This window comes from Myripristis murdjan, chromosome 1 (genome assembly GCF_902150065.1).
Source record: "Myripristis murdjan chromosome 1, fMyrMur1.1, whole genome shotgun sequence".
Taxonomy (NCBI): domain Eukaryota; kingdom Metazoa; phylum Chordata; class Actinopteri; order Holocentriformes; family Holocentridae; genus Myripristis; species Myripristis murdjan.
The window spans coordinates 16,111,535-16,128,137 of record NC_043980.1 but is presented as its reverse complement, the minus strand read 5'-3'; the positions used below and the strand labels follow the sequence as shown (position 1 = coordinate 16,128,137).

Genomic DNA, 16,603 nt, shown 5'->3' with positions numbered 1-16,603 from the left:
ACAAGCTCATTGCGTAAAGGGTGACAGTATTAGTTGGATCGCCTAGTTTCGGCTGTGACCGGTGCTGAATGGACAGTGCAGCCAGTCGCCTACCTCTAATATTCACGTTATTACCTTACTTTCTTGGTTTGCACTGTGACACGCTTTGACAGAGCGGGACAGGGGTTGGTGGGGAGAAGGATTAGATGTCCTCTCACTTCTTCTTGGTCGCATCTCCTGTGTGATAACCCTTTGGACTGAGAGATTTGGTCTCTTTGGGGGTGGTCTTCTCGCTATCTGTCTCCGCTGGGCTGCAACACATTCAGAGCACGCTGATGCCCCCCCCAACCCCCCCGTCAGTGCAGCCTCTCGCTTATTCAGCAGTTCCCAGAGTGATAGTAGCCTAGTCAGTAGTCTCTGTCAGTCGGCCAGGATGGGATTTTGGCTTGGGACGAGCAGAGGGGCCGTCATGGGCGTCAACTGGGTCAGGCGAGGTAGGGCACTTTCCAAACAGTCTAAGTTAGTCCACATTTAGTCTTGTAGGTTCATTATTCACCATAATGCTGGTGGAAGATCAAGCAAATTTTGCCCAGATTCTATTAGAAAGCCAATTACTATTTAAAAAAAGAGGGTATTAGGAGAAATGCTGCCTGGGATCTGTGCCGTGTAGTGTCTCACATTGACCAAATAATCTTTTAAATTATAGTCATTTAGTTAATTGGTTGCTCATTGCTTGGTTAGGATGTTGGATGCAGCTACTGGGATAAACGCTTAGTGAACTGGCGACCGTGCGGGCCGTGCTCTGCCTCCGTGAATGCCACGCGAGAGCCCTTTTCTCGCGGTATCGACCAGCAGCCCCGTAGCCACGCGGGGGGTAGCCTGTGCCCGTGCCACCGTCACCTGGAAAAAGCAGGAGCCACGAGACTCTCCGGAAAGTGTGAGCCCGGACACGAGCCATGGATGATTCAGGGATCATCCGGAGACGGAGGCTGCAGGTGAGAACTTTCTGTCGGCTCATGCGTTTTCTGACTAGATTCATTCATGAAGGTTAATGTGGATGAGAATGGGCGGCTATCAGGAATGAGAGGAAACACTTTCCCAAGTGGGACAGTCTAATACCCCCCCTTCACCCTGCTGAAAACCCTTAGTGCAAAAACAAGTCCCATTTCACATATACTTTGGAAGTTACATCTTTACAAATATGCATGAATCAACAATGTTTGTTTTTTACATGTAGATGACATCATGCTGGTGATGTTTAGAGTAGCAGACAGCATTTTGCCAACAACCCACAGGAAGAAAATGCACAGTCTTCAAAATGTATTTGCAGTGAATATCATCTCCATGCAGGTTTTAGAATACATTTTTTTAGGTAACCTGGGAACATTTTGCAACGTATTTCTAAAAATATCCGATATTAAGTGGGGAGACACAAGAAATGGACACTAGAAAAAGACACCAGAAGTGACATGTGATAGTTTTAGGTTTGAGTAAACAAAATGGTCAGGGGTACAATTCATTGATTAGAAGACTGGACGAAACAGCAACACTTCTGTCTTGTTTATACAGACAGTTTTGGTGTTTCTCTCAAGAGGAGCAGGACCTTTATTTTTTCACAGATCCCTTTCATTTGACAGTTTTAGACTAACACAAATACGTTTAGTAGTCTGTAATATCCAACCATGCCGTGACCCTAGGCAACTAAAAGCAATCTGAGTAGATGGAGTAATGTATCTTATAACAAATTACATGATGTAGCCACTCTGCCCATGTCTTGTTTATTATGCCAGGCACAACAAAACACTGGTAAAAGCTTCCGTAGATGCCTGTGTGTGTGTGTGTGTGTGTGTGTGTGTGTGTGTGTGTGTCTTGAAGGGTGGGGGGGTTAATCAAGTGCAGCTGGCAGAGCTCACTAAGCAGGCCCATTGTCTGATGGACCTTTTCTGCTACCTTATGAATGAATTAATTCAAAGTAAAAAAAAAAAAAATACAAAAATACAAAAACAAACAAACAACTCACTGACATTTGGCCAAAATATGCTGCACGAGTAGATTGCTCATCACTGCTTAGACATAAACAATAGACACCGAAACAGGGCGATTTACTGTACAAATGTTGCTGCTCAGTGGGTGGACCAGGGCACTAACACTGCCAGGGTTAGGGTTTCCATTCCCACTGGTGCCGCCCATGTTGAAGAAGCAAAGTGTGTGTGTGTGTGTGTGTGTGTGTGTGTGTGTGTGTTTGTGGAAAGAGCTGTGGATAAAAGCATCCACTCAGTACTCAAGATGTTTTGTTAAATGCCACTCTTTAATAGGATCAGCCAGTTTCCACTTCATTTGAAGGCACACATGCATTTCTACTACATTTCCTAGCACTTATACCAGTGCTGTTTCTCGATTATGTGTTGAAGATTTCCTCTCATCTTGATCTCATTGATTGCATTTACTATAAGGCATTTGAGAACTGTTGCCTTTCTGTAGCTGTGTAAGTGCAGGGAGAGATAAAGTGTAGTTTGTCCAGGCAGTGTTATATGTGTGTATGTTTGAGTCACTATGTTTCTGTCTTTTAAAGATGAGTCATTGTTGTGTACTGTAGTGTTTTACTTCATAAATAAGATGCTTTTCAAAGATTCCCAGAAGGAATTTTGAGGAAAGACATCGCTGGGTTCGTCACTTTTCTTTGCTTGCCAACATCAGGCGCAGGACGTGGAGGGTGACGCAAACGAAGTAATGGCTTTAGCATGTGTATTTTGCAAAGGGTAGTCCTAAGGCTTTGTTAAAGTGAAACATTTTAATCAGGCCCGCAGATAGTGTCATTGAAGTGCCCTCCACTTCCACGGCTGTGTTGAGTCTTTTCAGGTTGTGGCAGAATGCAGTGTGAAAATTAGAACTTGTTCAATCAGTTTGCTGAGCTCAATAGTCCTTATGATTGGAATATTTCTCAGAAGTTAATCATTGCTGAGTTTGAGGGAAAGTACACACACACACACACACACACACACACTCGCACACGTGCACCACACCTAAACCTTCAATTGCTGAATTTACAGTGCACTCAATGCACTCCTATGAACAAATGCACCTATTGGGGGTTCATTTGTGAGTCAAACTAGATGCAGATTGCATGTGTGCTGTGTGTGTGTGTGTGTGTGTGTGTGTGTGTGTGTGTGTGTGTGTGTGTGTGTGTGTGTGTGTGTGTGTGTGTGTGTGTAGTGTAGTGTTTATTTTAGTTGGATATAGTGCATGTTGTTTGAGTGTGAGTGTGGGCATGTACTTCCCTCCCCGTGTCTGTGTGTGTGCTGTACATCAAATTCATGCTTATATGCACATATCAAATTGACTCCCGTCCTCCTGCCACTTACTCTCCATTTCCATTGAAGGGGTCGATATCCATATCTGAGACAGAGGAGATCTAAATGCTGAGGATGTGGCGCAGTTGTCAGGCCCATTAGCAGGCCTAATGGTGGCCTAACAGCCTTGGGTGCCCTCAGGGAAGAAGACCAACCACCGGCAGCAGGGCAGGCTGAAAGGGCTTTGGGCATGAGGGGGGGTTGGTGGTGTCGGGAGGTGTGGGTGGGAGGCTAGACATGGGGCAGGCAGCAGCTGTGAGCCACATAGGAGACCCCATTTAAGTGGCTATTACAATATCTGCATCTTCTTACTGCCTGGATCCACTTTCACACCAGAGAGACATCTATCAGAGATGGGACAGGGGAGGGAGGGAGACAAAGAAAAGATTGTGTTTGTGTGTGTGCACATGTCTGTTTGTGTGTTATAGAGTTATATTGTGATTGTCATGTGAAAATCATGATACTCCAGTTTCATGTTTTCACGTCAGCTGAAGGATTACATGGTCTTTGACAAGGTGAGGAAATTATCTGACCTCATGCGCTGATGAAACCTGTTTAAAACTCATTGAATATTGTCATAAATGCTCCACATGAGTTTTTTTTAGTTCCTGAGAAGTGGACAGACACAAGGTTTTCACCTCAGTGACGATATTAGGGGTGTTAACTATTCACCTTTTTTTAATGGTTTGCTTTCTGACTCAATTTTTAGACCACTGTCCGGTTTGTATCACAGTTTAGTGTAAAAAAAAATATGTAACTCAGAATTCAGGTTCTTTATTTTTAAATTGAACATAAACCAAGAATAAAACAGAAAACATTGTTCCGTGAAGATGTAGTGCAGTGTATCTAGAGAAAGCTTTTGTATGTGGCTTGTGGAAAAGTCAGTCATTACGCCGCATGTTTCAATTATTAATCAATAGTAATGTTGAATGTTCTACCTTAAGGATATGCTTAGTGTCATTTTGCTTCATGCTCAAAAAATGTGTGGTTTGATTAACTGAGGACTGCAGAGTCACAGTTTTTGATTTTGGTACAAAATCTTTGCACCCTCTAGACTATATGATAGTGTTTTTATCTTTGAAGCCACTTTGGGGGAAACCTAAAGTGTAGTTAGGTTTATCTGGAGTGTAAACACATAGGCAATAATGAATGTGTGCACAGTCTTGCACACTCTGCTTATGAATTTGTGTGTTTATGGTCACTTGCTGCAGTCATGAGTGTCACCCTGTATTTGGCTGACTGTCTTTTTCTCTTTCTGTTTCTATTCCTCTATCCATTTCTCTCTCACTGTCTTCCACACTAAGCCCATGTCTTACCCACCAGCCTGTTCTTCTTACTGTCATCCACCATCAACCCATTTTTCTGCCTTTGTCTCTTCATTTGTTCCCTCTCTCCTCCCTCTCTGTTCAAGCTGGCAGGCTGACATGGCACAACTGGCTTGCCCCAGTGAGGGCATGGCATTTGGCATCCAAGCTGTCATCGCCATTACTCAGGAAATATTATCAGACCCCGTTCTCCTGCCAGTCTCGTCTGGCTCTATTTTTGAGACGAATAAGGTCATAAGCTGGTGTTTGAATACATGTACAATTTATACCGACTCTGTCACCTCTACCTCAGCTTAGACAGCTGGATAATCGCAGGGCAGAAGTGAAAAAATCATCACCATTTAAATCGATCCCAGTGTTTTACACACTTTGCTACAGCCTTGATGTGCCTCGACAAACACAGAATAAATAGAAACCAGATTAACTCGTCTGGCACACACTGATCCGTGTGTGTGGCACAGTCCAGTCCATTTTATTTGGCTGCATCTCTGTTTTACTGTGAAAGAGGCTGTCTAATTAAGATGTGTCCTTCTCATCTCGGCAAAGTGTAGACTATCATGCCATCCCCAGCAGCTGGAGGTGCACAGAGCATCCTGACACTACACCCATATGCCGAGGCACACACACACACACACACACACACACACACACACACAAACACAAGTCATGTCTCATGCCTCTCACTTGCACAAGTATAGAGTATGCCTATGACACACACACAAGCGTGCACGCGCACACACACATACATACATACACACACATGCGCACACACACACATGCACACACTGGCATAATTTGTCCAATATTTTGTTCTGGGCAGTGTGCCCATTTTCAATATGCTAAGCACTAGGGATAAGAGTGTGATCACTCCAGAAGAACCAGCTCACTTTGCCAAGCACTGTCACTCACTGCCATACCCACTGCTTTTTTTTTTTTTTTTTTTTCTTTCTGTTTCATAACGTCCCACTGATGTCAATACTGCTGCAGGAGAGGCTAATGTGTTGCACTGAGGGAGCAAAGTGTACATGGAAGAAGTAAGAGATTTGGGCCAAAAACATTTTTGAGAATAGCCTCGGGCATTTGAGCAACTCAAGATGGACTTGGATGGAATTATCTTTCCATGCAATCCCATGAGCAAGATAACCGAAGCCTGTGCAGCCTTTAAAAATGGACACATCACTTTCCAAAGTAAGAGCAATTTAGCAGTCATTAAGGTCTGAAAATATAGAGAAAATATAGAAATTCTTGCACAAGATTGGAAATTAATAGAGGTTGTGAGTGGTACTTAGTGATACATTTCTTGAGAGAGATTTTACATGAATCTACCCCATCATGCCACGACCAATGAATTCAACCAAAACTTGACAGGCGGTAGACAATTAAACTGAAGAATGCATTTCGTGACATTTGCCTCACAATCAGCTGTCAGTTTGGCAGCAGAAGTGGAACATAAGCCTCATAACTCTGCCAGAGTGGCAGCATATTAACAAAAAAGGGGCGGCTGTTTTTTTTCCAAACTGCCTTTGTTTTCTTTCTGGGAAAATATAAGCCAGGGAAGCCATGGAAATACCACATGACGCTCTCTTTTCTCACTTGTTAGGCAGAGAAAGTTGTATAATGTTATAATCTGTTTTGAATGGCCCTGACTCACAAATGAGTAGGGGGCTGAGGAGCACAGAAATGATTTGCAGTTACTTGTAATTGCAGATAATAGCGTGGAGGTTGTGCATAATGAATTCAGTGTGCAAAGGAGGTGAGTGTGCACGTACACATCTGTGTGAATGTACACTGTGTGTAAAATCTATCACTTATTCCCTCTCTCAGATAGCGTTTTTGCAGAGTGCATATCCACAGTAAATACAGTGTACACCCACATAATGTCATGGCATTTCATTACACTTGTTTTTTTGGCACTCTTCTGTTTCAACCCATTTGTTTAAATTACGAATTAGCATTTGACAGCTACTGACCTCTGATAAAACTGTAGTTATGGAAGATTTCCTGGGCAGCTGAAGTGATTTGAGTGTATATGCACCTATCTATGTTTGTGTGCACCCACCTGTGTTTGAGTGTGCAGATGTGTGTGTGTCTTTGTGCATGCGTATGGCTTCCTCCAGTGTGGAGGCACAGTAAGATGCATCATCAGTAGGGCTCTTACATGTAATCAGGAAGACAGGAAATGTTTTTCATCAATGAACAGTCTAAAATGATGATGATTCATGACTGTGATTGCTGCAATATACCTATCAGATACCACACATTTGTTTTAGTCCAGCGTAACCATTGGGTATTTTTATCAGTTGATATTTTCCTTGATATAGTTGTGGCACAACCAGACAACCATCTGCTTCTTTTCATATATTTAATTGTCACAAGGATTAGGCTACGGATTGAGGTTTCACTCTGAGGCATAAAATTGAATCAAAGCCAAGAGTGATCAATCTGAATGACAACGGCTGAAGGCCAGTGCACTGAAGAAGATCAAACAGAAAAAACATGAATGACAAGATGTGTTTATTTGAGCATCTGCTGAACATATGCTCCTATTGAGATACTTGAAGGCATTCCTCTTTGTTTATCAAAAAAAAATATAGTCTATGACTCTATGAATCTTCCAGTGGACATTCTTTTGTTTAGAATATGTCCTTTGTAAAAGTAATGATTCATGCACATGTATGAACTTTACATAAAACATTCCTACCCAAAAATATGTAAAGCCAAACTGATTAGTATGGAAAATGACATAAAAAGAGTCGACTGCATCATTCCTTTTTTCTGGTGTATTGTATCTGCAAGCCTATCGTTAATACTTTCAAATGACAACTATTTTAATCACATGGCATCAAAAATAACTTGATATTTTGCTGAAGAGAAATCCACAGTCGGACACGTTTTTACTGACGCATGCACATCACTGGCGCTCGAATCCAGCTATCAGTAAAATGAATATTTTCATGATAAACCGCATGAGTAATTTGATCAAAATATGACTAAGTATTTAAAAAGTCAAACATCATCAGGTTGACCTGTGACCCCCCCCCCCCCAAAAAAAAAAAAAAAAAAAAAAAACAAAAAAAACAAATGCATAAACAAAAGATAAACAGCTACATAATAATACATAATAATTGTCTTATAATGTCTGCTGAAGTTATATTATTTCATTACGGCCACATCAGATCCACATATGGGACAGGCCTTGAGTTTGACATATGTGGTCTATGTTATGAACAGAGCTACGGTGCCCATTCATTCAGCTTGGTAAATCGGTGTGATGTCAACTGTACTTGTGTTACTTTGTGATCTGAGGCGTGTAACTTTGTGATGTAAAAATCCATGTTAGTCCGTTAACCCTATCAGGGTTCTTCCTCTCTCTTCCTGGCTTCATTTTCTCGTTTTACATCTGTCAGTTTGCATTTACAAGTCAGGCCTGAACGCCTGGAGCTCTCAAGGTCTTTCTCCGTGCTAAGGGGGAAGTGGTTATTTGGCCTTATTGAGAATTTCACAGGTTGTCATGGTCACTATACACCTGAACTGAGGCCAATATCTTCATGAGCACTTGAGTGACCAGTTACATGGCAACGCATGTACAGTAGCTGCCTATTGGACAGAAGGAGTGAGAGGGAGCAGGTGTGGGGTTTTTGTCCATTACACACCCCTAACATCATCCACACACACACACACACACACACACACACACACATACACACACACACGCACGCACGCACGCACGCACGCACGCACGCACGCACGCACGCACGCACGCACGCACGCACGCACGCACGCACGCACGCACACACACACACACACACACACACACACAGATACACATGACACCTGCAGGGTCTTGTCTGAGTCACCCCGGCTGAGGTCACTTCCTCTTGATGATGTAACTCATTAAGCTGTCCCAGAAAGAGCTCACTGTGATGAATGATGTCACTCCCATTGAAAAAAAACCTGCTCACTCTGCCCTGAACCCGCTGAACTACTCTTCAAGGCCACTATCTTATCAGTATATTTTAAAATTAAATAATATACTCCTCTTTGTACACATTGAGCCATTGCCAAGTCTTATTGTTTATGTTACTGCTACATTAATGCTCCATCCCAAAGCAGAATTATTTTGAAAATCCCCCAGTATGTGGCTTTATTTACCTTTTATTTAATCAGGTTGTCCCTTGTTAGATAAAAACTATAAAAACATGGCCATGATGCTTTCATAATGAATATAAATATCTCAGAAATCCCTAAACCTTATGTATTGTATGTGCTCTATCTTGTTAAATTGCTTTTTTTTTATGTGAAACTAATTGTAGAGATCTTGTAGCCTATCTCAAGGGGACCTTGCTGGCTAAAAATATGATAAAAAAAAAAATAACTAACTTTAATAGACATGCAGTTAGTCATGTAAATAAGTAACAATAAGCAGAAAATTCACCGTACGAGTTTAAAAATGCAGCTGTCCTGTAGCGGCAGGCGTATGGTGCAGAGTCTCAAGGTTTCTTAAAAAGCACTTTTACACAAAGATCATTTTTACTCCGCTGGAGCTTGGCAGGTTGGTAGTAATGCTGATCGTTGCTTCAATATGCCTTTGGAAAACCCTACTAGCGTGGTGTGAGTCATTGTCATGCGTCTCGGCGGCCCAGTAGGGTTCCCACTGCTCCATTAGCTTCCATAATTTTCCATCAAGGACGAGTATTAATATCTCATACTGCTACAAAAGAAACTGGGCGATTTTAGGCAGGGAGTTTGTTTTGAGTTTGTTTGGAGACGGGAGCTCCAACTGTCAAGTCATGTTTCATCAGCTCGGCTTTGTTTGGGTTTTGTAATGCTTGTTTACTTGTACAGGGATGCAGAGAGAAAGAGACAGAGTAAGAGCTGGAGAGAGAGAGTGAGTGAGTGAGTGAGAGAGAGAGAGAGAGAGAGAGAGAGATGTGAAACTCAGGACTCTGCAGGGCTAACAGGATGAAATCCTTCTCTGGAAAACCAATTACTGTCTCTTTTTTTCCCCCTCATCCTTTTTCCTCTCTTCTTTTTGTTTGTTTTCAACTCCTCGCCCTCGGATTCCTTTCATTTCACAGACATGGCTCTGTATGATTAAACCCTCCCTGAGTGAAACGAATGATGATATCTGTAAAGCGAAGCAGTTGGTCTGTAGAAAATTGCTTAATAAGCGGCCCAGGACAGGCTGACAATAGAAATTGACAGTAACTCGATCTTACCTGGGACTGGTGTTAAGCGGAATCAAATTGGGAATAGATGGGCAACAAGCAGAGTAATTCTCCACGAAATCCATCCCAGTGGATCCTAATCACATCAGAGTCCTTGCTGTTGTGTCCCAATGTCATAAATTTAGCAGCAACCATTTTTAAATTGACTTTGGCTCCGTTCTGTCTGATGTTTCCTGAAGCCGTCTCTGAGCGCTCATGAGGGATCGACTTCCATGCTGCTCCTCAAACCTTAACCAGTTCGGGAGAAATTAAAATATTGACCATAGATCACCATACACCTCATCCCATTTTGATGGTTGGTCTTTAAATCAGGTATTTTGACTAAATTGTAAGAAATTACGATTAAAGTAATAAACATAATCTAGCTAGCGCTTATCTGAAAAAGAGCTTTACAGAAAGCCATAAAAAAAGGAGTAGTAAAATGTATAAGGTGCAGATAAAAATGGGAACCACATTCAAATAAGGAAAGAAAACAAGCACTAAAAATATTTCAATAAAGCATAAGGGATTTTACATTACATTTCCAATTTTTCACAGATATTCAGATGCCAACAGATGCCAACAATAACAATAGAGAATTCTGTTCATTACACTGGTACAGTTAATTTAATTTGTGTCGGTCTTTAACTGAATTGCTGCTATTGTCGATGTTTTATAATGAAACAGCACTGAAATTGGACCATTAGAGTTGTTATGGTAATCACTGATTCATGATTATTTTGCATTCATAATTATGTTGTAATTATGTTACTACACTTCCAAAGTTACAGCACAACCCTCTGCGTCTTCCCAGTAACAAATAGAGTGAAAAGTCACAATATGGCAGTATGTGTACATGATATATAAAACTGATCTAACCAGTCTTATGTGTCTGCTCTCCCCCTTCTCCAATTTTTCTGCCTCGCTTTCTCTTTCTCCCTAGAAGGATCTGCCCCTGCCCCGAAAAAGCAGCAGGTAAGATCACAATTTATATTAGTTGTGTGAATGTGTGTGTGTGTGTGTGTGATTTCTCTATATGTGTGTACATATATGCTTTTCTGAGGGCTACACAGTGTATTTCTTTGTGCGCAAGTACCCCCAAAAGTTTCAGATGAGTTATCTTGTCTGTGTGTGACATTTTTTTTTTTTTTAACAAGGGAGAGGCACACCCTGTAAAAAAATAAGCTGTACGTTCTTCCGGGGATTTCCATCGTTCCCAAGATTTTATGGAATGTTATGGAAGTTAGAGCACTGTGCTCTCAAGGAAAATCAAGGAATCTGCTAAATCATCAGGTGGAGCTGTGGTGCAAACTGGGCTGTTTAATAGATGAATTTAGTTTATTGTGTTAGGATGCACATTACAGTTACTCTTTCTAGAACAAGACAAATACACATATACAAGAAACAAAGAAATAAGCTTCAGTGCCTCAAACAAGTCCACTAAATGCCACCAGAAAAAAATTAACAGTAGACAAATGATAAAATATCTAAACAATGAAGGCGTTTGTAGTCTAACCCGTCTCCAGCGTTTCATGGAATAATTGTGGTTCTTTACGTCAGGGCCACAGTAGGAGCCCCATCGTGATATTGTGGCACGTTTTGGCCATGCATGAGCCGTTTCACCCTTGGAGCCTCTCTCTTAGTCCAATCTGTTGCACCAATGAGCTGTGCAATGGAGGTTTAGCTGCAGGAAAGCAGAGCCGTGACCTCAAAGACCTGTTTTCTCCTTGGAGTAGGGCGGCAGAGAAATGAGTGAGGCAGTGCATGATGTGTAGCAGAAACAAGTTAAGCTATTATTTCCGCTTTATTAAGGTACTAAACAGTGAACAATAATAGGAGCACTGAGCCACCATGGTGTCCTGACATGTAGTCTCAGTGTTCATTACCAGAGTAGACAGCTTGCAGGAAAAACTGTCTCTTTTGTGTCTTAAAGATGACCAATGGAGTTTGCAGCCACTACTTAAAGATATTGGTGCTAGTGAGCAAAGTGGGTCCCTGAACAAAAACAAAACCTCCAACCACATGGTATTCAGGCACACACACACACACACACACACACAAGCATGGACCTCCACGCCCAGAGCATGAAGGTTATGTAGAACACAATATTGTGTGTGTAAGGAGAGTGTAGACCAATACACCATCCAGGTAATGCAAACTGGACTGTTTTCCCTCTCTGCTGACTCAGTAACATGTCGGCAGAAGAGAGAGACTTTTATAGTTTGGGTGAAGAAAACATGGGGAAAAAGGAGATACCATATTAATGTAGGTGAAGTTTTGTTCACTAGAGAAAATATTTGAATGTATGAAAGCATTTCCTGCTGTTGTGAAAGACACACTATATGGGCAAAAGTTTTGGGACACACCTCTTAATCATTGAATTCAGGTGCTCCATTCAGTCCCATCGCCACAGGTGTATAAAATCAAGCACCATCACCCACCATCCACCATCAACTGTAAGTGGTGTTATTGCAAAGTGACATTGTTTAGGTACCACAGCAACTCAGCCACCATGTGGCAGACCACATAAAGTTACAGATTTGAGATTTTGAGCCAGGCCCTCTTGTCCAATGTCAGTGTCTGACCTCACAAATGCTCTTCTGGATGAATGGGCAAAAATTCCCACAGACACACTCCAAAATCTTATAGAAGAGGGGAGAAGAGGGACCAATACCTGTGTAAGTGGTCCAATACTTTTGTCCATAAAGTGTATATTAGCTATATTACTTGTGATGGCTATTTTATGAAGTCTAGCATGGGCTTGGCGATTGGACAAATATGTTGGCTATCAGGAGCTAGCTGAGCCTATCGCCTACCTCCTTTAAGGGATAGCTTAGCAGTGCAAAGGTTGTGTGTGTAGTGAGTGTGCAATCAACAGATAGACACAGAGACGTTGAGGTTGGTGAGCTGAGCAGAAGCAGAGCAATACATGTACAGTTTAGGCTGTTTGTCAGTGAATAAATGCTACCACACCTCAAGACGCAAGCCAAGTTCCCATCTTTCTTGCTTAAAATTAACCCCGAGGTTAGCAACAATTGGTTAGGCTAACATAACCAGGCTCAGTTAAGGTGGCCTGGCTTTTAAGATGCACCAGTTATTCATATTTTGGTGGCAAAATCAGCTGCGTCTAAACAGAGAACACAGAAATGTGTGGCTGTTGAGTGTCTCGTGATGTGCTCTGCGATGAATGGGTAGCTGCCGCAGAAGTAATTTCCACTCCTCACTTTTTGCCCCCCCACAGTTCAGCAAGTGTTTATTTGGCCCTTCGCTGCCTGTGTTGTGATATCTGGTGTGTTGACTGGGCAGGGAGTGGGGTGAAAATAAATGGTGTTGCTACATGAGTGTTGTGTGGAGTTGCTGAAGGATTCATGTTCACCAGTTTCTCTGTTTGTCACAAAGGAGACTTTGAAATGACACTTTGAATGAGTGTCTGTGGGTCCCTTAGGACCAGACTGAAAGCCTTACCTATTCAACTGGATCAATGGAATCATGGAAGAGCTAGATAGCATTTAGCTGACATGTATGAATAAAAAAACGATACCGAGTTGAATGTCGCATGTGCTCACGTTAACACATGTAAGTATATCATATTTCAGTGAGGTGTGACTTTGCATTGAAACACAGGAAACTACTTTTAAATGGATACTAATTTTCTCAATGCCTTACTGCATTGAAAGCCAGATGTAAACACTGAAGCCTTGGAAACATGAGATAGTAAGACTTAGAATCATCAAAAAAAAAAAAAAATAAAAAAAATAAAAAATAAAAAAAAAAGGCAGGAAGTCAGGAAAACTAATCCTTATTGTTCCTATGAAAAACTCATACCTACACTGCAGTAATGTTGTGGAGTTGTAGTATCTTTGAGTGTGTGTGTGTGTCACTGTCCATGGTGCTGAATACCACATCCTTGCTTTGTTTCGCTTGTGTCTCTGTTTCTCTCTCAAACTCTTTCACTCACACACTTTCCTATTCTCACTTTCTCTTTGTGTCTCCCACGACAATATGACTGAGAAATATGCCATGAATTTACTACACCTACACAGGCTTGTTATTGGAAATAGACATGAGAAAAGATATATAGTGTATACACACTCTTATTGAAATGAATGGTGAATTTTCCCGTCTATTCTTAAAATTGGATTTGCGGTTGGCTGTTGCTCCTAAAAGCTCCCCAAAAATCAGGCAGAATTTGGAAAAGTGTCTTATGTCAGCTGAAACTGCATCCTGAATTGCCTTTGAAAGTAGAGGGAGGTGTAATTTTCCACAGGATGCTTACACTTTCATCATCTGGAGTGTTGAAACCCTTGAAATCCTTGAAATTGCTGCAGACCAGAACCACACTACTTTATTTTACTTTTGGCTTACCACTTTTTATTCCATGTGAACAAAATGTGAACCACCCAACTCTGACACAGGTCTGTTTATCATGTAAACTGTTATTGCTACACAGAGGGCTCTGGTAATTGCATGTGGGATGTTGCAAATGTGAAACATTTGCATAATTCCCTGTGTACAGCTCAGTAATGTTTTTTTTTTTTTTTTTTTTTTTTTGGAATGCATGTGTGTGGTTGTCTAGTCAATTTTCCATCTGCATCTTAACTGGGCCGGGGCGCTATGTGGCAATTATTGCCTTATTGTGTTCAGTCATACCTGCAGTGGATTCTCTCTCTCTCTCTCTCTCTCTCTCTCTCTCTCTCTCTCCCTCTGTGTGTGAGTGAGTGTTTACATGTGCATCTATGTGTACCTTTTTTGAATTAGTAATGTGTGTAAATATACTCTGTCTTAGTCTGTTTGGGCATATTCTCATGTGTTTATCTCTTCCTTTTGTAATGAATTGATTACAAGTCAGCGCTTCGGAAAAAAAAAATTAATACACGTTTCGCAATTTAGATGACTTTTACCCTTTCAGTATAGTGGAGGAAAACAGTGACAGTGACAATTCTTTATTTTTCTAAATGGCTACTGATTATGTCATCAGTATTTGCTTAGATGTATTACTGTTGGCCGACCTTTGTTCTGACCTACAGAACTGTACTTTAAGTTGTAGTGGTAGTCCAGTGGTTTCCAAAGATACCAAATTATCCTGCTGGATTACAGGGAAATGTGTATCAGTTGGTGCACAAGACCTCTAGATATTTTCTGTTTGATCCAACGGTGCAGCCGGTGGTGTCTTGAGTTGGAATATTTCACTCACTTGTGATGTAGCTTCAGTGAGGCATTGCAGCCAGCAGATACATAACATACATGCGCCATTGTTGTACAGTACTGAAAAAAAAAATCTAACTTTGAAGTCACTTAAGAGAAAATTTAAAAATCAGAGTTTAAACATGGATACATACACTTTGATCATTTTTACAATGGGAGAAAATGTTACGAGGATAATAGACTATATATCGGGCTAGCTAACTGGCTATATGTTTCCAATCATGACCACAAAGACTTCATAGTTCATATTTATGAACTTTATGAGTCTGAAATACTGCTTTCTGACCAGCACATGAAGGCACCATATGTGTGCATGATTTGTGTGCATGCACTCATGTCCCTGCCTGCTGTGAGGGCAGTGTCCCCAGTCCATGACCCCTGGCCTTCACTGCAGGGTGGCAGATGGGACGGCAGGGCAGAACTGGAAGCTGACACTCAACTCTGTCATTTTTCCTTCCCTGCGCCCTGCATATATCAGTGCTGGAGCATTTTCCACACAGTTCCTCCAGTGGGTGGAGCTGGAGTCTTGTGTGGCTGTGCATTCATAACAGGATGAGATAAAAAGCCCTAAAAGGACAAGCGGGGTGTCACATATTATGTTGTTGGGGGGTAAATACTGTTCAGAAAACCCGGGCAGACAAGGGGAAAAAAAACTGCTCTCACACATGTATCTCCACACATGTACACATGCGCAAGACATCGTCCTCCATCATATCATGCCACCCATCACTGTCCATAACCCCCCGCAGTGTCTCAGTGATATGCCCCCCCGCCCCCCCTCCCCTTCTACCCATGTATATTTCATCCATCCCGACTCCCACATTAGAGACAGCATCCATTATTGAATTACTCCCCTCAGCACTGCTGTGCAACTGTCACCCCATGTCAGCTTTAACATTTGGTGGATTTGTTTCACAGGAAAGGAGAGGAGCTTACACATGTGCACACACGCACGCACACACACACACACACACATGCAAATATGACATCTCCCTTGGCTGGGTATGGCAGCATTGTACAGCTCCTGTGATATCTAGGGCAAATAAATGATGGTAGAGCTCATTCAATATGGCATATCACAGAAAGAGAGAGAAAGAAAGAGAGAGAGAGAGAGAGAGAGAGAGAGAGAGCAAGGAGATGTGAATAGCCATGTATTTGAAAGTGTCACCCATCCTCTGACTGTGTTAATGTCATCGTGCTCGTGTGTGTTGTAACATACACACACACACACACACACACACACACACACACACACACACGTACACATGTACAGACCAACTGTCAATGCCTTTCCCCTCCTGTCTCCTGTCTCTCCTTTTCTGTTCCTCTGTCTTGTCATTCACATTTACATTAGTCCACAGTTCACTGCTCACTCATCTCTCCTCAAATAGGCTCTCTCTCTTTCTCTCTCTCTCTCTCTCTCTCTCTCTCTCTCTCCCTCTCCCTCCCTCCTGTCTTGCTCTGTCGCGCTACACTTCCTGGCTTGGCATGATACCCTTGAGAGCAGCCCCACAATCCTGTCTCCTTCCGAGAGGGA

General features: G+C 41.9%; 1 protein-coding gene across 1 annotated transcript in view; it reads left to right on the top strand.

Moving 5' to 3' along the window:
- The first annotated feature begins 359 nt into the window (after positions 1 to 359).
- Positions 360 to 16,603, top strand: part of mast1a (microtubule associated serine/threonine kinase 1a) — a 73,451-nt gene continuing 57,207 nt past the window's right edge. The window contains exons 1-2 of the mRNA XM_030050358.1: positions 360 to 974; positions 10,808 to 10,836. Coding sequence (XP_029906218.1) covers positions 936 to 974; positions 10,808 to 10,836 — 68 coding nt within the window. The 5' untranslated portion in view covers positions 360 to 935. The remainder of the gene's footprint in view (positions 975 to 10,807; positions 10,837 to 16,603) is intronic.